Source organism: Oreochromis niloticus, linkage group LG14 (genome assembly GCF_001858045.2).
Source record: "Oreochromis niloticus isolate F11D_XX linkage group LG14, O_niloticus_UMD_NMBU, whole genome shotgun sequence".
Taxonomy (NCBI): Eukaryota; Metazoa; Chordata; class Actinopteri; order Cichliformes; family Cichlidae; genus Oreochromis; species Oreochromis niloticus.
The window spans coordinates 19,490,485-19,515,028 of record NC_031979.2 but is presented as its reverse complement, the minus strand read 5'-3'; the positions used below and the strand labels follow the sequence as shown (position 1 = coordinate 19,515,028).

The 24,544-nt window shown below is 40.0% G+C and overlaps 1 protein-coding gene and 1 long non-coding RNA gene across 3 annotated transcripts; one reads left to right on the top strand and one right to left on the bottom strand.

The window, feature by feature from the left end:
- Positions 1–1,323: 1,323 nt before the first annotated feature.
- On the bottom strand, positions 1,324–24,452 carry unc119a1 (unc-119 lipid binding chaperone a1). Of its 2 annotated transcripts, none has more exons than XM_003458610.5 (5): positions 23,427–24,452; positions 5,214–5,327; positions 4,922–5,015; positions 2,490–2,662; positions 1,324–2,384 (listed from the first exon to the last, which is right to left on the bottom strand). In XM_003458610.5, exons 1-5 carry the CDS (start codon positions 23,548–23,550, stop codon positions 2,272–2,274), a joined length of 618 nt encoding a protein of 205 aa, XP_003458658.1. In that variant the 5' UTR covers positions 23,551–24,452; the 3' UTR covers positions 1,324–2,271. The 2 variants fall into 2 exon arrangements, with proteins under 2 accessions (XP_003458658.1, XP_019200985.1); XM_019345440.2 differs by lacking the exon at positions 23,427–24,452 and adding an exon at positions 8,639–8,774.
- LOC112842122 (uncharacterized) lies at positions 20,580–21,924 on the top strand. The gene is made up of 3 exons (XR_003213778.1): positions 20,580–20,629; positions 21,479–21,658; positions 21,790–21,924. It is a non-coding gene; the product is annotated as an uncharacterized LOC112842122 (long non-coding RNA).
- Positions 24,453–24,544: the final 92 nt, after the last annotated feature.

Genomic DNA, 24,544 nt, shown 5'->3' with positions numbered 1-24,544 from the left:
TATATTTTTGAATGTATCTATTTATTTACCCCTCCCAGAGTGTGTTGTCACATTGGTATTTTTGTGTATCCCAGTATTTTTAGGTAGTTTAAGGAATTATCAGTTTTTTTTACGGTTTGTAAAAAAATAAAAATTAAAAAAATTCATGTACAAATAAATGTGAATAAATCAACTGCTCCTGTGTGAATTTGTGCACATTTATGAGCTCTTTTATGTGGTTAATAAAATGAGTAAAACAAAATAGCTGTAATTGATCTTGTTAATAACATTTTCTATTATTAGAACTTTTCCCAATCAGCTATGATTATGCAATAACAACTATAACTAAGATTTGAAGCAAAGCAAAGCAGCTCCTCTTGTTTATAAAGCCTTTCTATAAAGAGAGTTTCACCGCACTGTCGTATTCCTGTGTTGGTTCATTGTTTCTTCTCTCATGTTTCCCTGCGGCTCACTTCCTGATCAGCAACAAACAGCAAACAAATGCAACAAACCTTTTTCACAGCGGCTGTTTTTGACTTGAACTAGTCAGCAAGATACTAATCACATTAATGAACGCTTCATTTCTAAGCAGAACAGCACCAAGATTCATTAATGTGATCAGTTACACCTGCTTTTACCTGCTATTAGAAGAAAACAGTTGAAAACTGTTAGAATATTCTGTCGATGATAGATATTTGGATGAAATCAGGTGGTTGGAAATATGACCTCACATGGTTGCTAATTTTGCTCTGGAAGGTTTCCGCTGCCTCTGGGTGTCCAAAAAGACCCCTTGATGTTTCATGTTTACAGACCATTGACCAGAGTGTGTGTATCATGTACTCACTGGCTCCAATCATGCACAGTATGTGCTGACAGAAAAAAGAAAGAAAAGATGTTGATGATTGATGACTGATACAGTGGGATACGTAATAATAACGGTGCAGTAAGACTGTTGCTACAGAAGATGGCGACAAAAACACGTTTTGCTTGTTGCACGTTAGGAATAATCTTTGGACGTGCTTTACCTTCTGTTTGTATTTTACTGTTTTCTACATCAAATAAGTCAAACAGGAAGACGAATTCCAAAAGCACACAAACGACCTGTAGAGGATGTTAAATGGAAAGTCTGCATTATGATGTTTACATTTTTTTCATTTTAGCTCTATGCGACCTTTCACTTGCCTATGGAATTTATAAACCACTGTGGTTTGGGCATCAGTCCATTTAAAGGTAATTCAATTCAGACAATAGTATCATCTGTACCCCGACTTTAGGTCTTTTTTTCCTTTTAGTGGGTGTATTTGGAGTGAACCTCACTGTTAATGAAAAAAAACCCAGCAAATATCAAGGTCCCACAAAAATCCCACATTTATTGCAGTTATGGAATTTTGGTTGTCAAAACTTTTTTACATACTTTTTTTTTTTTGCTTAAAACATTTATTGTAATTAAAGTATACACAGTGCTCAGTACTACAGAGATCGTACCGGATATCAAAATTGGTATCTGACTTTGGGCTAGTGTAACACTCTCTGACACTTTTCCAAAGTGGCTATTTATTTAAAAAATACTCCTCACGCACTACAGCAGTAGTAGTAGTACTATGGACGTGAAAATATATGACAACAAGTGACACATTCACAAAGACAGAGTACACAGTGCCGTCATTCAACTGAACGATGGCAGATCACAGGAGGAGGACCGAATCATTCAGATGCGTGTGCCACTACAAAGACTCCTCTGAACCTCTGAAGTACAAATACAGCGAGAGTCCTATACAAACTATATACTGTAAATATACATCTAATTTTTTTTCTTACTGCTGTTAGGGCAATTTCATTTCCTTCTTTGTCTCATTCTGTGTTTCTGCCTCGTCTGTTTGACTTCGGTTTCTCTTCCAAAACGCACAAAATTAAAAAAAAAAGGTTTTCCTGATGAGAAACTGGAACCCACATATACAGACGGAAATCAACACTATGTACAGACACTGCATGTGTTTGCTGCCCACACACTCACTCACGCACGCTGATACAAATTGAGGATAAAACTGGCAGAATTCAGTGTTCCTGCAAAAAAAAAGAGGCAAAGGGAGAAATCTGATTGGCCGGGCAGCTCAGTACCTGAATGGAAATGCATGGAGCTAACAGGGAGGGAGACAGGAGTATTTAATGCCAGTGATTTGTCCATCAGTTCATCTGTTTCTGGTCCTGAAGTGATAACTGGATTATCGAAAATGTCTAGAACAGGGAAGGAGAAAGAGAGAAAGGGTGGAGGGTTGAAGGATGGAGGCTTTCCTACGGCCCTCCGCTGTAGGAATAATCTGCCTTGTTGTGCATCACCAGCTTGTTGTCCACAAAGTAGAAGCTGTCAGACTGCGTCTCGTAAGGGTGCAGGATCATCTCACGCACTGAGAGAAGGAGAGAGACAGCACACAGCGTTCTGTAACATCAAATCCATCTAAACATGGGGCGGGGGTATTTGTCTCGAGTGCGTCGAAGTGTGTGACACTCACTCGTTTCCTCGGACAGCGTGGGGAACTCGTAAATGTGCTCGCACGTGTTCTTGCTGCTGGGCATGCAGAAGCCAAACTCGAAATCAAAACTCTTTAGCAGCTGATCGCGGAAGTAGTGTCTCTCAATCATACGGAAGTTGTTGATGGGGGTGTCACCAACCGTGAACTCCACTCTGCAGAGACACAAAGGGGACAAAATACACCCACCAATGAGTAAGGGAATGGGAATACAAAGTGCTGTCACTGCTTTTTACACTTATGATAACAGTTATAAGAACGCAACAAGGGAAAAGCATAATAACAATCAATCTAGATCAGAGGTCTCCAATCTCAGTCCACGAGGGCCGGTGTCCCTGCAGGTTTTAGATGTGTCCTTGATCCATCACAGCTGATTTAAATGGATAAATTACCTTCTCAACATGTCTTGAACTAAAGCTTCTTAATTCCTATGGAAGCAGAAAGGATGTAAGTCTCCTTTATTAGGTTATGGGAGAGTGTCAGATCTGAACACGCTGAGTAGCCTTTAGTGTTTAATTGCATTGGCTGCTTCAGAGCTCTAACAAGCAGCTTTCACATTAGAAATAAACAGCAGTGAAAAAATAAACACATTAACTTGAATGAATATCTTTATTTTTTTGTGCGGCTGTGATGAGCAAATCGCTTTACTTACAACACTCTGCACCGCTCTCTTGTCTTAATTATTCTTTACTGTTATATTTTTACATTCTTCATGCATCTCCATCACCTGTTCCTCTGATAATGTCTCTGATTGGAGCAGACCATGTGCCATCGATCCACTTTTTGTTTGGAAGAAGCGTCAAACGACACATCAAATGCCCCCTTTTATGTGAGCCTGAAGCAGAAAGTCTGACTTAAATAAGAAAGTCGATAATCACGGTCGTGATAAATGTTATCTCTGACTGAGGTTTCAGATTTTGTTAAGCCAGTTCCATCAGGCCTGGTTTTGTTTAACTTGCTCTGGAGCACACCCATAAAGGAGGCTTTAAAAAAATAACATAGTTTGGTGAATGAAATGTGATTAGAAATGATAAAAAGGATATACAGAAGTTATAAAATTAAAGAATGAAGACTGTCAGGGGTTTTGAGTTTTGGGGAGTTTTGGGTTTTCTCTAATTTTGTATTCTTATCTTGTTTTATGTTTCTGTATTCTATAGTATTGATATTTAGTTTGCTGTATTTCTTAGTGTTTATGGGTCTGCGTTTATGTTGTTAGTTTTACTTTCCCTGTGTTTATGATTTCTTATCTGTGCCTTTAGTTCCCTGCTTGTTTTAGTTGACGATAGGTTTGTTAATTCCCTTTTGTATTCCAAATTCTGTTCCTTCCATCTTATCTCTGTGTTTTGACCTCTTTTCAATTCAATTTCATTTATATAGAACAGCAATTACAATAGCAGCCGCCTCAAGGTGCTTTAAATATACCTACAAAAAGACTACCTCCATGAGCAAGTACTTGGCGACAGTGGGAAGGAAAAACTATCTTTTAACAGGAAGAAACTTCAGGCTAAGGGAAGGACGGCCATCTGCTGCGACCAATTGAGGACGAGGGGAAGAAGACAGGACAAAAGGCACATTGTGGAAAAGACACAGAGATGAATAACTAATGATTAAATGCGGAGTGATGTATAAACACACAGTGAGTGAAAAAAGGTAAATGAAGAAGAAAAACCCAGTGCATCATGGTCCCAAGTCCCCAGCAGCCTAAGCCTATTGTAGACTAACAAAGGGATCCAGCCCTAACTATATAATTGTATATTTGAGTCTTGGTCTCAATGTTAGTTATTTCTTGTCTTATTTTGATAGTCTCCTGTCACTACTGCTTTGCATTTAATTCTACTTCCCCTGTCTCGCCATCTCTGATTGGTTTCAGGTGTCCTCCCACCTGTTTCCTCTCTGGTGTATATTTATTGTCTCAGTCTTTCCTCCTTGTGTGTTCTCTTAGAAGAGTTGTAGTTTTGGCATATTTGTTCTTGACCTGCATTATTTTGTATTTTAATAAAAACACAGCATTAAAGCTGATTTTGAGTTTACTTTGCATTTTCTCAGATCTACATTTTGGGTCCATCCAGGTGTCAAATGCACTAAAACCATTTACTCTATAGGTTAACACACTCATAATCCAAATAATAATAATAATAATACTAATGATAATAATAATGATACAAATTTAGGGCTAATCCCAGCTTAGATGAGTCAGTCGATGTGTTGGTTTGAAATCTGCACTCAGTCTCATGATGAGCACTTTTGGCTACTTGGTGCCTGACTCAGCAGATGGGCTGGGCCACTCTGTATGTTCACACTCATCGCTGTCAGCCTGCTGCCCGACACCAGAGCCTACACACATCCTAATTCCGGTACGTTTCCTCAGTCGGAGCAGCAGGGTTGACCGGATAACACACCACATGGGGACTTACGTGGCTCCAACCTGCCGCAGCTGTAGGAAAGCCGGGGTGAACTGGTATCGGACAAAACGGCCGGCATTGGGGTCACACTGCTTTTTACCGCCAGCTGAAGACAAGATGAATAACAACAACAAAAAGCAGTCAGCTTTTTGAGTTCCAGCCCTTGCTTGGCTCATTCGAGCTATGCACATATCCGTGCAGGTTTTTCTATTAAACTGATGAACCAATATACCATTTGACATATTGGAAGGTTTTTGGACCTGCCATATAATGTGTTATCTAGTTTCTGCACGTTGGAGCTCACCTGGTGTCGGAGGTTTAGTGATCTCAAAGAGGACAGTCCCCGTTTCCATGTCACGGATCTTAAATCTGGTGAAGTCGATCATGTGGACGTTTTCTTCTGGAGAGCAGAGGTAATCTGAAGACAGAAAAAAAAGAAAAAAATGTGTCTTAGGTTCTTCTGTTTTTTTGTACATGATACAAAGCAAACTGTCCGTTAACCACAGACTTCTGTTACACTCCAAGAAACAGTCATATCTGTTGTTACAGGCAGGCCCGAACCGGTCTCACATTCATAAAAGCCAGCTCTGTGCTGAAGAATAGTCACCAGTGTAACATCACAGCGGTGCCAGGAAAGCCATTTTTGCACATTTTTATCTTCCTCTGCGCCGAGAGAAGCCATAATACAAAACTCCCTACTTCAGCTACTTCAGTGAAAGCCAAGACAGACGTTCAGGTCACACTGAGCTGAGGGAATTGTCTGACTCGCTCAAAAGGATAGACACACAAAGCAGAAGCTAAACACGTTACAGAAAGTTTCTAAGTTTCAAAGCAACTCACTAATCTCTTACATGTTTGTACTTATGTGCACTGGAAGATATGCCCAGAGTCAGGTTTGACAGCGGCAGTTATGTAACCTCCTTTCTGGTGTGTGATTGAATTGTTTTTGTGATCGGTTTGAGTATGCATATACTTACCTTCAGATAAAGAAATCTCACAAAACATGGAGATCCTATTATTGTATGGATGAGCTGTATGTTAGAGTTGTTTAGAAATAGCTTTTCTTTATTTAATTTTTAACTAAAGTTGAAGTTTAACAGCTTAAACATAGTTTTGCACTGGTCCTATCCAGAGCTTACGGACAGCTTTGCAGATCAACTTCTACATGCATTTATATAGCAGCAAAGGCGCTTTGTATTGTAAGATAAGCATCCTACAATCACCCGGGAGCGGTGTTACAAACAAAAATAATTTCCCATAGTCATCCAATTCAGTTCAATTTAATTAATTTCAGTTTCATTTAGTTTAATATCGCCAGCTAACAATAACAGTTGCTTCAGGTTTTATACCTTAAAAGCCCCAAACAATCTGACAGTCCCCTATGAGCAGCACAGACAATGTCGCCTAATCATTCAAGCCTTTGTATGTGAGGAGAAGGATTTTAAATTCAATTCTGGATTAGACTGGGAAACAATAAAGAGAAGCTCATATGTGAGAAATATGATCTCGCTTTCTCTCTCTAGTTGTTTCTCTCTAGACTTTTCAGGGGCCTTTTAGAGCCAACCAAAGGTTTTCTCTTTCATGGGGAACTCATCTGCCTTCCACTTTCCTGCTCTGGCCCACTTTTCAACTATTCTGTATTTGACCTATGCAGGGCATCATCAACTCAAAGCTACATGTTATTGTTTGGAGAACTGCGTCAGTTGCATACCTGCTTAGGATCTACAACTGGACACCAAAGCAGCACTGTAAATCTTGCCTTGTTGGTGTTGTTTTTGATAAAGCGTATGGATGGCAACTTGGTTTTTCCTGCTGTAAATTCAGGCTGGTGGGAGACCTCCCATGGAGCAAAAAGCAATTCTCCTCTCTTCCTCTTCCTGTGCATTTATATGCCACATGTCATTAACATGTCTTCTATCTCCAGTTTCCCCTTTTTGTTGTTTGTTGTTGATATTTTATTTATTGTTATTTTTTTAAAGAAACATTATATGGAAGAAGGATCATAAAAAACATTCTCATTCTCATATAATTTCAGATGCTTTTACCTCTCATTTGTTTGTTTTGTGCTGAAAATCTAAATTACCATAAAGAATTTGGATAATCGCACACACTGTCCACTTTTAAAACACATCTCAACCCCACTTTTATCCTTTGACTTTCGGCCTCAGCGAGACTTAGCTTTTCTTGTAATTAAATTAGCTACTAACTAATTAATTACTTTACTTTTTGCTTTCATTTGTTTTTTTATTAATGTATTATATAATTGTATTAATTCGTTCAGCACTTTGCATCACCTGTGGTTGTTTGAAAGTGCTTTATAAATGATGATGATGATGACTTTCTTACTGTCCTGTAATATTGTTGACCAAACAGGTTGCTTTCCGCCAATAACAATAAATGTTGTTTTTTTTATCACTTTTCTTTTTCAGGATTTTGATGGCATTAAACCAAAGAACCGTCAGATTTAGCCACGTTGGCGCTGTGTGTGCACGTATGTGTGCGTGGCATGTGTGAGACACTGCCTTCCCAACGGGGCAGGATTAGACCTAAGAGGCTTATTGTGTTTTACCATCACATGGACTGACTGTTTGAGAAGCGCACACACAAACACACACACACTGTATCTCATTAGGGTATGGTAAGGGCAAGTATTATTAGCCATCTACGTTGCGTAAGTGTTGAAGGGTCTTTCATATGATACATTAAGAAAGACAAACATAAGTTACACTAAATGCATTATCACCTGACTTGAATGGATCTGTGTATTTGTACACACACACACACACACACACACACACACACACACACACAAACCTGCACAGTTACATCTTTGACTCCTTCCTTCTGAGGGTTAAGGAGCAGATGGGCCACACAGGCTTTAGCCACCTGCTCTGAGGTATTTATAGACTTCTTCATAAAGGTTAAGACACAATAGCTGACACTTAATGTGAAATTTATTGCACACCAAATAAGTTTAATAATAATCAATCAATCATTTTAATTGATTAAGTAATAATAATTTTTTAAAAAAAAGAAGAAATCTGGACGCTGTTATGCCGGAGTTAAAGAATATCCCTTATTTTGCACAGTTTTAATGGAGATTTACACAGGTGAATGCTAACGAATGCTAACATCTGACATGTATTTTAACTCAGAATTTGCATAGAGTTAAAAACTTTATGAGCTTTGATATTTAGGTGAATGAGATCGTGTCATCTTTCTACGGTGGCCCTGTGAAGTAAAAAAAACTGCAACTTAAGAAAAATGGAAAAACACCACAAAAGCTGACAAAACACAACGGAAGTGTTTTTGGGGAGACATTTATGTGACGGAGCAGCTTCAGCTGTGACCCGAGACCATTGACTGTAGACAGTCATTGCCCGAGAGGCCGAGACAAGTTTTGTAAAAAAAAAAAAAAAAAAAAAAAAAAGACAGCTGTAGATACTTGATGCTAGGAACCCAGTTGTGTATTCTGTAAAAATAATAATACTGAAAGCCTGGATCATTTGTTTTTCGATTGGGAATCTGTGCAAGTTTTCTGGAATGACATGTGGAGTTAGCTACAGTCCAGGGGGATTCAGTTACCACATTTAACATTAAGTGTAATTAAATTTGGGATATTTGATCATTAAAAAAAATGAATTTGTTATTAAGTGTTTTTAATTCATTAATGTGGATACTTTGACGCTAAACCATGAACAGAATGGCTGAACGAACGCAAACAGTTACCGTTAGCTTGTCACTTCCGCAGCTGGTCCGTCATGGTAATGCTTCCCCTTCCTATGAGGTTTTGCTGCTTTTTTTCTATTTCTGTTGTTCTTTTGTGTGTTTTTGCCGCATTTTTATATTGCTCGTGTTTTCTGAAACTGGAGTGGCTTCCCATTTCCATAGTGAATAACAGCGTGGTCAAGAGATTTTAGCTCTTTATTTTTTAATCTTTTTCTGTTACTTTCTGAAACAGTGAGAGTATAGATAGCAGGTGTTTGATGCAGCGCCCTCTAGTGCTGTGGTTTTTTAATGTGAGGGGCTTATATGCACTGGGAACATTACTATAAGCCTAATGTTACTGCTGCAAATGCAACTTTCACATAGGATTTAAAGAGTGCCTGCATGCTATGTGGCCTAGATGCGATTAGCGTGGTGTCGTTTTGAAATAAACCCAAGAACTGAAATCGTCATCTTGGCTGAAAGCTGAATCAAATACTGTTATCTAACACAGTGCAAAACTACGCTCTTCATGCTGCAGAGATTAGATGCTTGTTTGGGTTACTCACACTAATAACATAAGTATCCACAACCTCTCTCACCTCCCCCATACCATTTACAGCTCATGTTTAATATGACAGCATGTCAGGGTCCTGAACTAAATGACTGTTTCAGGGATGCAGCAGAGTCAGAGAGGAAAGTGTTTACACTCAGGATCTAAAGCTTAAAATAGCTACTGTAATTGCAGCCTTGACATTATTTTCAAAGTGAAGTATGTATGTTACACTGAAGTACACTGAAGTCCATCAGTGTGTTACCCTGCTCACACGGTTAAACCATCAACTTAAAAAGGAAACTCTCGCATGCATACTGCACTGTTCAAAAGTCTTGAGCTACCTTTGATTTCTTTATGTTCTGCTATGAAAATGGGAAATAGGTACAATGACTTATTGAAACATCAGCAAACATATATGGAAATACAGCATATAAGGCACAAATAGTTACCATGCTAATAAGCCTGAATGTCAGTATTTGGTAAGGCCACCTTTATTCTTTAGCACAGCCTGAACTCTCCTGTTAAACTTTCTTGTAATTTCTTTAAGTCTTCAGGAATAGTTCTCCAGGCTTCCTAAAGGACATTCAGAGCTCTCCTTTGGATGTTGTCTGCCTTTTGTTCTGTTTTTTGTCAAGATGATCTCACACTACTTCAATAATGTTCAGGTCCGGGCTCTGGGGAGGCCAATCCATGACTGACAGTGTTCATCTATGTGTTATTCTGACAGGTATGCTTTTACTGCACTGGCAGTGTGTTTGGGGTCTTTGTCATGCTGAAAAATTAAGCTATTGCCCATCAGATGATTTCCAAATGATACTGGACCGTGCATCAAAACTTAATGCTACTTTTCAACTGTGGTTTCATAAGACAAACATTCTTCTGAAAATGGTCAGGTACAAGGACTGGACTGAAATTATGTGAAAAAGCAGCCAATGTCCAAAGAAACACTGAAAGAACTTCAGAAAACCTGGAGAACTATTACTCAAGACCACTTGAAAAATGCAAGGACATCTCGCTCCTGGGAAGCAAAATATATAAGAAATGACGGGTGGTTCAACACGTTTGTACAGTACTGTACATACAGAATCAATTATTAGGTCAAAACTATTCACACAGTTTACTCACAGTATATTATAACATTGCTAGAACATATTTGGCTGTTTTGATCGAATGAAGAATACACTGACTGAAAACTCAAAGTCAGTGCTCTTTCCCTCTGTCCAGTAACAATCTTTTATGCTACAACCTCAAGGAAAACTGAACTCATCATTTTTGGTGAAATAGCCCTTCCTTTTCTCAAAATCTGTCTGACGAGTGCTCTAAGTGTATTTTCTGTAACAGCTACTAAACTCGCTGTCTTTGTGGACAGATGACTGATAGATGTACTTTGTGAATCAGAGACGGCTTCTTGCCAAACCTGATGAAAAAGACAGATGGAGCGTTTCATCTGATAGCAAAGCCAATGAAATCACTTTCACCCAGTGCAGTGCAAGAATTTGCACACTTCTGTGTGCTCCTACGGTCGCATGAAGCTCAGACTACACACTACAAAACACACTTTGATTTCACAGCCTCTGCACATGGAGCAGCTTGACTGATGATGGGTGACTGCCTTTCAGAGATTTGTAGTAGTCATAAAATATGCCCTTTTCACATGCTCGGTGTTTAGAGAACACAAAATTTGGTGTGAGGGGAAAAACACAAACTGAAGGATAAATGTCATTTTCAGTTTGTGAAACATATTGAGAACACCAGAAAAAGAAAGAAAGAAAGACAGAGAAGTACAGTATAAACAAACAGGTCTCAGACTGGTTTCTGAAAACATGTAGCCAGGGCAAATCTACCTACTATAGCACATTTGGGATTATTTATATATTATCTATGAAAGCAATTAAGTTAGGAGTTAACTCTGCTCTAGGTGGTTTTCGTCCTGGTCATGGACTACTCCACCAGTTGTTTATAGTTTGGAGGATATTTAAGGGTGTGTGGGAGTTTACCCAACCAGTCTAAAGGCTTCGTTTAAGGTGTCCTGTGAGGGGTGTTTCAGGAGTCTGTTGTTACAAGTTATATAACTGCTGATTAATGGGAAGAAAAATACTGCTGCTGAAGCCAGCATCTTAACATAGTCCAGCCATGAAGATTACCCCTGCACATTTAAAAAATTATGCAAGCATCAATATGTGATGATTTGGAAGTGACTGTCGTCTAACTATTGTTTCAATCAGTGCGTCACAAATACACAGTGCTAAAGGGCACTGTGTGTACCTCTAAGTGACTTTCAGAAAACAGCAGTATTTAACACCCAGGGAACAAGCATAAGCTTAAAATAGAACATTTTAGCCTTTACACACAGTAAGTTTTGTCCAGAGAGTAAAACATGTCGAACAAGTAGCTTTACTGGTGCTGTAAAAAAGAAAACCTGTACACAGCATCTCACTAACAAGGAAAAAAGTACAAGAAAATAACCGTCCATCATTGTAAAGACAGGACGTCCATCCCAGCTTTTAAAATCCCTTTAACTCATATGATTAGTGTTATAAAAATATGGTTAAAATGATGGTTCTACTCGTCAGTTTACTCTTCTTTCCTTTTAGCACACACACACACACACACACACACACACACACACACACACACACACACACACACACACACACAAAGTGCTGCACTTCACTTCCTTCAACACTGTCACCTAGCAACGCTCCTTGTGATAGAGCACTAGCTCGATTAGCCAGTCTTTTTCCTTCTCCTGTTCCACCTGCCTGCTCCACAACAACAAGGTGCAGCAGCAAATCAAAGGAAAGCATCTCGGATTTGACATCAGTCGTATGCAAACAAAATGCACCACGTCTGGGATCCAATGGAGGTATGCCTGAGGCCTCCTCCTATAGAGGTTTGTGCAGGATGTGCCTGAAGTGCAGGAGAAATTAGACATCCTGTGGCAGTGAAAACAGTGACTCCACTTGTGACATGAGACCTTACTGTACTGTGCTTGTCATTTTGCTGAAACATGTCATTATCTTCCAGCTCAGGTAGGCCTTTAATTCTGCCTTTACCTTCTGGATCTTACTCTAACCTTGACACATCTAATTTCTTGGATAACAATCAGACTCATGCTATTAGACTAAGATCAGGCTTTTGTTAAATACATGAATTTTCAGTTGTCAACAGAGTCCTGAAAAGAGAGAGCAGCACCTCTACAGAGAGTAAAATTAGCACCGAGTCAAGAGTCATGCTGTGCTCCTGCGTTCAGAATCCCAGAGCCTGTCTGACGGGTGCCACTTATAGCTCCCTAATCCCTGAGATTAGCCCGGAGTTACAGACTTTCAGCCACAGGGATTGACTCCACATGGCTCATTCTTTCTCTTTGACTGTGTGGCCTTTGATTAGTTTTAAGACCTTGTTTTGAATAAATCTAAGAACACAAGTAAGGAAAATGCAAAACATGTTTGCATGTCTTCACCTTAAATCCATAGCCTTTGGCTGCTTGTGGCATTAGCATTACACGTTGGAGTTCATGTAATGATGTATGGTGCACCTGAGTGCGGCGGGTTGTTTCATGTCTCTCAGTTAACAGAACCTGCAGGCAAACTGACAAATGGTGAGGTTCATGGAGAGGCTGCATTCTGAGCAGCTGAATGCAGATGAGATTTTTCTCTTCTTATCTTTCTCCAACCAGAAAAAGGAGGGGGGAAAAGATCCGGGACTTCCTGTATCTTATGATCAGTGCTGGTGGTAATTCTTTACATTTGTCTGCAATGCACTATGGTTCCTAAATTAAGTAATCACATTACAGTTACTAATCAAATATTTATGTCAATGTTGTTACGCAAGTTCTTTAATTACCTGCATAATTTTTGCTTGTGCACCAATCACTTGACTTTGGTTCACGTGGCGGATTTGGATAAAAATAGCAGAGTTGTCTGTAGCTTCTCAGGGGTGGATATAACAAATAATCTTGTGGATACTTGTTTTCATATCTTAGTGAGGACAAACAATTGACATAATGCCTTCCCTAGCCACTTAACCTAACCCTAACCATCAGAAATGAATGCCTAACTCTAACCTAACCATAAACTAGTTGTAACCCTGACACAAAACCCACATTTTGAGTCTCAAAGCTACCTTTAAACTCGTGGGGACGGGCATTTTGTCCCCACAAGTATATTAGCATTCCAGTTTTTGGCATATCGAAACATGGCACACACACACACACACACACACACACACACATATATATATATAATGAAATGAATGAGCAATGAAAATTTGTGAATTTTTTTCCCTTTCTTTTCTTTTTAAGATGTTGGAGTGAAAACAGATGTTAGCGTTCACCTGGCTTACTACAAGGACTGATTGTTGTTAGTCCTGTTTTCCTTTCCACCCTTTATGCCTAGCTATGATGCAGTGGTTAAAACATTTGCTTGGCAATTGAAAGGATGCTGGTTTGGTTCCAGCTGGAGGCAGAACTCCCCTCTGGGGTTGTGTCAGGAAGGGAATCTGGCGTAAAACTCTGCCAATGCAGAGCAAACATTAGGCGCTATCCAATGGGGCGACCCCTTGTGGCAACAGAACAGCTGAAAGTAACTTTTATGCCTAAACTAGCCTTCAGAGAATAAAAAAGTAAAATCCCTACAAAAACTGCAAATGCTGAAATTAAACATATAATTTCTCTTTTTTGCTAGCAGGCAAAGATCCTCAAAGATCGGCAGGTTTGATTGTGCACACATGTACACTGAATGTAGGTCATCTGTTCTTCAGGTGGAACCACTTCAGTGTGGAGTATGATATAACCTCTGCCTGGTAGTAAACACACACACACTCCACCTCTCTTCATGGACATCATCCATTTAAAAAAGTGCATAAAATAGCTCAAATTAAACTGCAGAACAAAACAGCTCAAAATAAAAAAAAAACATATTTAAAAACTACTGATGTGTTTATTGTAACTTGTAAAACTGCATCACCTTGCAAATAGATAGAGACTGCTTAAAGTAGCAGATTCAGCAGCACACTGATATGAATATTTGAACTGGGGCGATCGTGGCTCAAGAGTTCGTCTTGTAATCGGAAGGTTGCCGCTTCGAGCCCCGGCTCTGACAGTCTTGGTCGTTGTGTCCTTGGGCAAGACACCGTTGCCCACCTACTGGTGGTGGTCAGAGGCCCTGGTGGCACCAGTGTCCGGCAGCCTCGCCTCTGTCAGTGCGGCCCAGGGCAGCTGTGGCTACAATGTAGCTTGCCATCACCAGTGTGTGAATGTGTGTGCGAATGGGTGGATGACTGAATGTAGTGTATGGATGGCCCTTCCACCTGTCTCCTTTGGCTCTGACAAGAAAACTAGATTAATATGAAAATGATCCTCTTAAATTCTCTAGACCTCCGTATCAGTGGCTAGCATGGATGCACATCTATACACATCCTGTTTTAGTGTCCTTAGTATGAACTGAAAATAGAAGTGTCATAAGAAACCTAACAGTTCATGGTCAGATTTGTTTGCTTTCACCTCCGATGCTGCTGGTATACTTCACCTGTGGCTGGACTTCTGTCAGAATTAATTTGAAATGTGTCTTTTAATATTTTCCTATATTTCAGCAAATACTTTTATCTGTTTCTCAAAGTTATTGTCATTACTTTTAATTTGATTCCTTAGCACAAGCATGGGAAGAACTCAAAATGGCTTAAGTCTGTTTTAAAGTGGGTCTATACGGTTTGTTTTTCTTTAAAATTGTTCTGTTATGTTGATAATAAAACATAAGCAAAGAAACTAAAGAAACCAAACTAAATGCTTTTAGTTATTTTAGGTCTCGAATTTCATGAATGCAACAAAATTTTGGTAACACTGAAAGGGAAATGCAACGTCAGAGTACCAAATAATCACTATAACTAGTCTACTGCAGAGTAATTACATGTGGTGAAAGATTTTAACTATTTAAACCTGTTAGCAATGTTACTGTAGGCTAATTTATATGTAACAAGCTGTGTCTCCTCCATTAAGATAACATTAGAAAAAAGGTATTTTATTGATCTTAAGGCCGGGAAATTCTTTCATTATAATAGGTAAAAAGTGAAGTTCAACACAGCAAACATCTAACAAATAGCCTGCATAAGTCAGCACTGTGGGGCTCTAGTTTCTCCCAATATACACAGCGTGTAAATTTAATGCTACTTAAATTTAAATACTTTTATTTTTCCTTTAGTTGAAGAAGATTTACTAGATGGTAGTGAGGCCTGCTGCAAATGAAACCAGATATTTACATACACTTAAAAAAACCACAAAAACATTTTCTTCTTTACCCTCAAAGATCAAATCAGAGTAAACATTTCTTGTTTTAAATCTATAAATATTAACGTATTTGTTGTATTTATGAAAGAAAGAAAGAAAGAAAGAAAGAAAGAAAGAAAGAGAAAATTGTTATGTATTTTTTTTTATTACTTTCATCAAAGTCAGAAGTATACTTACACTTCCTTTGTGTTTGGTTTGTCCTGAAACTGTTTCACTTGGTCAAATGTTTTGGGTATCCTTCCACAAGCTTTCTACAATAGCTTGCTGGAATCTTGGCCCACTCCTCTTGACAGAACTGGTGTAACTGGAACAGGTTTGTAGTCGCACTCGCCTTTTCAGTGCCACCCACAAATTTTCTATGGGATTGAGCTTTATGATGGCCACTCCAATATCTTGACTTTGTTGTCCTTAAGGCACTTTGTAACTAATTTGGAGGTAGTGCTTGGGGTCATTGTCCATTTGGAAGACCCATTTGCGCCCAAGCTTTAAATTCCTGGCTGATGTCTTCAGATGTTGCTTTAATATGTCCACATAATTTTCTTTTCTCATGATGTCTTCTATTTTGTGTAGTGCACCAGACCCTTATGCAGAAAAACAGCCCCACAACATGATGCTGCCACCCCCATACTTCACAGTTGGGATGGTGTTCTGAGGCTTCAAAGCTTCCCCCTTTTTCATCATTACGGCCGAACAGTTCAATTTTGCTTCGTCAGACCAGAGGACATGTTTCCAGAAATTAAGATTTTTGTCCCCATGTGCAGTTACAAACTGTAGTCTGGCTTTTTTTATGGTGGTTTTGAAGTTTTTGAATGGCTTTTATCCTCCCAGAGTAACCGCTCTTGTTTTGTTGTGGATACTGACACTGACGTACCAATTTCAGCCAGCATCTTCAGAAGGTCTTTTGCTGTTGTCCTGGGGGTGATTTGCACATTTCGCACCAAAGAAACATTCCTCTCTTTGACTCAGAATCTGTTTCCTTCCAGATGATTGGTTGTACGTTCCCATGCTTTTTATGTATCTTAACGGATGAAAGTGGGACCTTCGGGCATCTGGAAATTGCACCTAAAGATGAGCCACACTTGTGGACCTGTTTTCCCATGATGTCAAAGAAAGAGGCTCTGTGATTTATGCCTTTATATACAGATGTGCCACCAACTCAAATAGACTCAATCAACCTATCAGGAACTTCTCAAGCTCAGAATGGAATCATCTGGAGTTTTCTTTTTCTTTAAAGACACAATAAACTTAGTGTATGTATACTTCTGACTTTGATAAAAGTAAAAAATACATAACAATTTTCTCTCTCTTTATTTTGACGTTTCACAAATGCAAAAAATATGTTAATATTTATTGATCCAAATCAAAAAAGTTTACTCTCATTCGATTGTTGATGGTAAAGAAAAAAATTGTTTGTGTTTTTTTCTGAAGTGTATGTGAATATCTGGTTTCAGCTGTGTGTTGTATGGTTTGGCGATGGAGGCACTGACAACAAGACAGGAGGCTGAGCTGAAGATGTTAAAATCTTCATTGGGATTGACCAGAATGGATAAAATTAGAAATGAGTGTATCAAAAGGACAGTAACTTCTTCAGTTTAAAAGTTAAAAGCTCTTGTTGTTGATATTAATGTAATTGCATTGAAAGTAGTGCAGTGTCCTCTTTCAGTGATGGTGTAAACAGAAGAAAACGCCCATTTTTTACTAGTATTGGACAACGAATGTTAAAGATGGAGGAGGAAAAAAGGAAGACCACAGAGGAAGTTTGTGGACAAGATGAAGGAGGACATGCACCTCTGTGGCGAGCCCTAAAGGGAACAGATGAAAGAAGTTTTTTTTTCCTGTTATTATTTAGAGTTTTTATTACTTCAGTCATAAGAACAAAGAGTCCTTTGTGTGCTCAATATATTAATACAGTTTTATAACATGTATAAAACATGGATTAAGTTCCGCAAATGGCTCGATAAGTAAAGCTCAGCAGAAAAGCAGAGAGTAAAGTTGACTACATCCTGTTTAGGATCGCCCATTTTTATTCTGATGTAGCTCTTTCAAAAAATTCATCCTATCAGGAGAAAACAATGAGCAGAGATCCAGCATGAATGACTACGAGCATATGTTTAGTAAGTTTATTTTCATACAGTCTCTTGAAGCCACAGTAATCTTTCTAGACTGCTGTTTGCAATTTGTAAGTTGCATGAAAGAATATTAATGTTACTTAATAAGCAGAATATTTTCCAATTACTTATTCAGAAGCTCCACTGATGATTGTCATTTAGCTTAGCTATGCTGGGGAGTCTAAAATCATCTTCAAGTAAAACTAAAGGTTCATTACACTACGATGGTTTTGGTGGCATCTTTGCATACACAACTGAACTGAAATTATTCAGCACCAAACCCTGACTTGTGGTAATTTTTCTATTTCAGCTCTCACAGTTTGTCATCCACAAGCAATCAGAATTGATTATATGACTTAACACAAATACCAGCACCAGCCAGTAAGCACAGAGTCATAGGTTATTGATCAGTAACCATGTTAGACCCGATACAGGGTGATGGCCGTCTCACAAGTGCACGTTTACCATAATCCAATTGCTTAACCAAAAATTAGGCCTAAACTCATGTGAGGGACACCTCACGAGACCGTGCCAGTGACTGATGTGGATTCAAAAGCCAGCTCTCTGCGCTTCAGATTGCTCCAAAAGAATAACCTTGCGACAGCTGTGCATGGGAGATTAAGAACCGGCTGCACCAATCAATTTTAATTAAAACTGTATCCATTGTGCTGGCACACATCACAGAGTGGAAATCCCGCCCGATGTAGATAAAGCGCTGCTCTGTGTCCCAGACTTATTAAGGCCAAATAATTGATTGCCCATTAATGTAAAAGGAGCAAGAATGCTTTGAGTAAATCATCTGGATAATTCAAAATTACACGCAAGTGATCCTTTGAGTAAAAAGACCCACAGTCCAAGAAATCTAGTGTGGTCATGCTCCTCTCTTCCCATGAAGGTGTTAACATTTTTTACACTGAAGATAACTGTTTTTTTTTTAACCTGACTGTATTTTGGAAAAAGGGAAGTGTCAGGTTCCAAACTCTACATCCATCCTTCACGAGACCATTACAACAGGTACAGCTGGATGAAAGCTCTCTAAGGGTGTTTTCACACCTATAGTTGGCTTACTTTGCTCCAAAGCTACTTTGTAAACTTTTAGCAAACTAACCACGTGAGAATGTTCAGTCAGCTCATTGGCCAGATGTATCTGGGGCGGGAGCTACAAAAGTAAGTACAGGAAGAAGGTTCTGTGTTCTGGACCTGTGCTCATCTATAGTACACAGTAGTAGTATCAGGGTAGGATCACATTCACACCATAAACGAACCGCTCTGGAGACTGAGACCCTTTGGAGGAGGTGGTCTTGGTGCGGTTGTTTTGGTCTGCACACGAGTGCGATTACCATGTTCAAACCTGCACAGACGAACTGATTTAAACTGACCAATCTGCTTTTTCAAGCTAATTAGGACATCCAGAATGAAACAACATTGAAAACAAAAAAGTCAACACAAACTAAACTTCTTCTGTGTGCATTTGTGCTTTTGTCTCAACTAAAGATAGCTGTCACCTCGAAAAGCGGTAAAATCTAGTGGTCATTCTATTCATAATGGACATTGTGGTTTTAAGAGCAGCATGGTGATTAGTACTGTTACCTCACAGCCAAAAAGGGCTTGGGTTCAAATCCGGGCTGAGGCTTTTTTGAATTGCATAAGCAGTCTGGACAGTTTCACATTACCTGGTAACATGTTGCCTGGTAATGTAAGTACCCAGCAAAAATTGTGTTGAATGATCACTGTTTGATCATATTTAAGAAAAAGTTCTAAAAATTGTGCTGTTACCTGGTTGCCCGTTCCAGCTGTTTTGTGGATGTCATGGTTTCTGGCTTGTTAACAAGAATTTTGGTACATTATGATTTCTCTATGAAAACAAAACAGAAACTTAAGCACCATAAAAATGTGATCGAAGTCATGACTTTGATAGCTAACCTGCCAACACAACACGGACTCTAAAAGCTTGTGTTAGAAGGGTCTGACTGGACCGTCTCTGGTCTCTGAAAAAATAAAGCCAGCATGTAAGTGGCTAAATCTTCACTTCTTCTGTGTGCTGCTCAAGACTGACTCCAACAGGTTACAAAGTCTAAAAGCTTACAGCAATGCAATAATGTAATGCAATACTGTACTAAATTCAGTAATTACATTAGTTACAATTATGTCATTACAAAAGGTCTTCAGGTCTCTGCGTGCCGCGTGGATAAAGTTTTTAAAGTTCATGTGTAGCAGAAGGAAAATAGCAGCGCAGTCTACAGCGGACATTACTTTTATTTTTAGTTCCCAGAAGGGCAAGAGAGAGAAGGTAAAGTGCAAACTGCGTCCAAGACAGAAACAAATGCATTATACTGCTTCACAAGCACCTGCAGAGACAACATGCTAATGCAAAGCTAGTAAAGAACCCAGGATGATATTAAATCAATGTTTGCTGACCCCAGCCCAGTAGCCAAAGCCTGATCTTCAACAGGTAATGAAACCAGAGATGGACAATCAGGTTTGAAGCATTTGTTTCTACCATTTTATGTTTCTAATTTAGAATCACTGTGGTGATAGCTTTGAAGTCTCCTTGGGCTGGTTTTCAGCTTTATGCTTGTACCTAAAAACTAAGAGAAAATAATACGCATTTATTCTCATTAAGGTACAAATAGGGTAGAGCCATGGAGACCTGGCTTATATGGTCTTGTTCTGTCTAACCGATTGGCCTCGAAGTTGTCCGGCAAACCTCCACACCACATGCAAGCTGGACCTGCTAGCTGCTCCTTCCTCGCCAGACCACCTACAGCCTCATCTATCATTGAACAGTCATTAAACTGAACCTCTTTACTGTATTTGTGTCTTTTGGAGCATTTATGTTGGATTTTGTTGGATTGTTGTCTGTCATACAAGCAAATCCATGAAGTGTATCCATCATTATGTTCATTCATTCAAATTAGCACTAATTAGCCCGTATGGGTGTCTTTGCATTGTAGCTGTCAGTTTATGATTGCAGCTAACTGCGCTAACTAGCATTAGCTAATAAATTAGCACTCCATTCTTTCATCCATATCAGGTACAGTGCAACAACAGGCTGAAGAACAAAACCAGTAAGTCCATCTTTGATGATGACCTCAGTGTTTGAAAGTTTGGCTATGTATATTGGTTGTATCAACAGCAGAATATAAGGAAAGGTAAACGTTAAATACAGTTAATTTAGTGCAGGTGTGGAGGATGAGCACTTTTGACAGAGACCAGTTCAAATCAGTTATAATTTGTTTAAACAGCTGAGGTGTAATGAATGACTGATTCAGTATTTTTATGGTTTTGGTGTGCAGCAGTGAATGCATCCACTGCTGCACACTGATATCATAAACCAAACACACCCACAGTCACAACTCTTCCCATAGCGTTCCAACAAAGGGTCGTTTTCTGTCTGAATCCACCTGCTAACAGCAGTATTTCAGGGATCTGGATCTCTCAGGTAGCTGTAATCTCACTGTGGACTGTGTGTTTTAAATTGTCAGCTGGAAATTTAAATGCATTTTCAGCAAGAGGCACAATTTGCCTGAAATCCTGACTGCTTTTCTGCGGCACTCAAGTGCACTTACATGGAGACATAGTTAGACATGGTGGATGACAGGAAAGTGGCTACAATAGAGAAGTAAATAAATGTTTCAATATAGAATGTTTCCAGAAATGTCCGTAACAGGATCAAATATTTTAAATTTAAGTCTCCCGTTTTTTCAGAAATCTGTGTTTGATTATAACCAAGAATAACATATTTCACACCGCTCTTGTCCATCAGTAATTCTTGATATAAGGTTACAGGATTACAAGCGCAGCATTAATTTAGTGTCAGCAGTAAGTCTGCTTACAGTATGTTCGTCTGCAGCCATATCATAAATCATCTGTAATGCAAACAGTGAACTGATAATGTGCCATTTTTCATGTCACAGCACTGTTTCTCATCTGCCTGGACTATATTGCTTCTCCGTTCTGCCTGTGTGACAATGAGGTGCTGTGCCTTGCTTATCAGCACTGAACCACCGTGACAGACTGGAGCTGGGCTGCCCCAAAATGGTGGCATTTGCTTCCCAAAAGCACAAAAGGAGAAGTCATTTACACAGCAGGCTGCGGTATTTTCTGCAGACGCCTTTTCTAGAAAAGATTTTCTTTCCCTTGCAGCACAAAACAATAACCCAAATTATATGAAACTGTGCTTATCTGTGGGATATGTGTGTGTGTGTGTTTTTTGTTAAATGGTTAGGACTTGGAACCACTTTTGGACACCTGGGTGTGAAATAGGGCTTGACGACAGGTTGAAAAAGTCATCTTTCACCATCGAGGATTACAGCCACACCGCGTGTCTATAACAGGGTGCAGCTCAATAAATGAATGAGTGGCAAGCACATTTGTAAGCTTATTCTTAGTCTCCAGGGTCATTAATTACCTGAGGTGTGTGGCTCCACTGCAGAATGCTGTTACAGCCATTCTGACATAATCCAGATTACATGTCAGTGGAGAGCGGAGATTACCGCACCATCACGAGTGATTTAGGAATTATCAGGCTGATGCAGGCCGAGCACTGCCTCTCCTCTTCTGAGAGGTTACTGGATGAAAATCCATGTGACTGTTTGAGAAAAGAATGAGAGCTTGACTTAAACCGAGCTGAATAATCTAAATAAAAATTTAGATTTGTTTGCCTTTTCACTTTGTCGAAAGATCAGTCGCTTTGCCTTGTTGAAATCCCTTCTTGTTGCATAATAATAGTTGGCCAATCTTAACTCTAATATTTAGATTAGCATCTTTTTTTCTCAGTGAGTTGGGGTGTGATTTAGTGCTTCATCACACACAATCCTTTAATACTGCATATGGATATTCCAGTCATTAGTAACAGTTTGGTCACATTTGCTCCTAAAGTTGTTAAGATGAGGCTCAAAAAAACTAAAGTAAAATCAGCTAATCACATTTCTTTGCTCACACTAACTGTCGCAGGCCTCGAGTAGTGTTACTAAACTGTAAGTTTTCACACCAAGCCACCTCCACAAATTATACAGTTTCATAATAGTGCATCCTTGATCACCACAGAGATGCAATAGATGGACTAAAAGCACCTGCGTGAAACATCCTTGTGAGAAGAAGACACGTGAGAGAGGTTTTCACTGTTCCCCTTCTCCAGCACACGTTTATTAAAGTGTAGGGAAAGCAGGCCTGGTGCTGGGGAGAGCCTCTGTGGCCACCCTGCTTCCATTACATAATGTGGAAAGTGTCAGTTATATATGACAAACAACAAGTTAATGGCATCACTGTCTTGTTTTCGTTCCAACTGTCTGAGAGGAGCTATAATCAGTGGATCACCTCTCCGGCCACCTGTTACCTCAGAGCCACAGGTATCTTGAGGTGAGGGAGTAGTAAGCATCACTCAGGCCCCCCTCCCCTGCAGTGGGAGTTGAGAGGCGCACATTAGAAGCACCTACACTCACCTGCTGTCTCTTTCAGTGCCCACACAGTCAAACACAGAGGTACAAAAAAACCCAAAAAACAACTAGAAGCATTCACACACACACACACACACACACACACACACACACACACACTGATGCATTAGTAGTACCAGTCAAACTTTGCACGGCAAATACAACTGCAATTGGACGAGACATCTAATCTACAACTGCACACTGACTGAAACGCACACTGATTACAGGTGGTTAATCTTTTTTTTAAGCTATAACACTCGGAGGTTATGTCAGAGTCGCTGTCCATGGTATCTTTCAACAAGGAAAGCAGATTTACAAAAAAAGACACCGCGAACAAGGAAGGAGCACATGGGTCTGCACTAATCCCATCTAACAGTAAGGCTGAACTCATCCCCCCGTATCGTGCGAGTTGCGGCGGGTTACTCACTCTTGGTGATCTTCTGTAGCCCGAGCACATCCTCGGGCGTTATTACGGTGTGTTTGCGCAATTCTTCTTCGGTTGTAACCGGGATGCCCATGTCTGATGAGTTGCAGCCTTGCTGCACTTTCATGTCCGGCAGGAGAGGGTTGTTCGGAGCGCGACCTGGCAGGAACTGAGGCTTTCTGATGTTCTCGGTGTCGTCGCCGCAGGAGCCGATTTACTTGCGTCGAAGCCTTTAGTTACGCGATGGCTAATACGCCGTACAGCAAATAGGCTCTGCTCTGTTACAAGAATAACTCATTCTCCGAGCCTCCTCCCCTTCTCGATCCGGTAAAAGATAAAAATCAGCCCTCGGCTCCCTCCCTCCTTCCCTCCCTCCCTCCTCCTCCAAGCCTCATCGGTTCTCTCGCAGCTATTTAATCCAAATCCTGCGGCTTTAAAGCGACCGGCGGAGCGTGGCTGCCCGTCTGCGCGCCTCGTCATGCGCTGCCGGTGCGTGCGCGGTTGGCTTTTTGCTCAATAACAGTTTCGCACCTCCGAGATGAGCTCTGTCACCTCCCGCGTGGAAGTTAGTGGGTGTCAGAAATAACCGCTGGAAATCGTATTGTGGATGGTGCGTTCACTGCTGTGTTGAAAGAGACAGTGGTGCTAAAGTGCACGGCGGAGCGCGAATGTGCAAGCTACACAACGCAAGGCTCTCTGTTTTTGTTTTTTAGGGCAGGTATCAGTCTGCGTTTTAGCCTCCGAAATATAATCGGTGCTGAGGCTTGGCTCTGCACAGCTGAAGAGAGTCATCAAGATAGAAGTGCAGAGCGACCGGCAAACCAAATAATGTCACGGTATAGTCACAGAATTATTTAGACCATATGGTCTAAATTGTGTTTGGGGACTGCCTGCTCTCAAGATCCACGTGTTCACATCTGTCTGAAGCTTGTGTGCCAGCAGGTAGGGTCCAGTGAATGTGGTGAGAGTGAACCAGAAGCAAGAAACTTGAGTTCCAGGCTGGAAAATCAAAAGAGCGAGCTGAATGACAAAGAAAGGCACTTCAGACTGCTGTTTCATAGCCAGTCTGAGCAGCATCGAACATCAGCAACATCTGAAGAAAAGAAAAAAACAACAAGAGA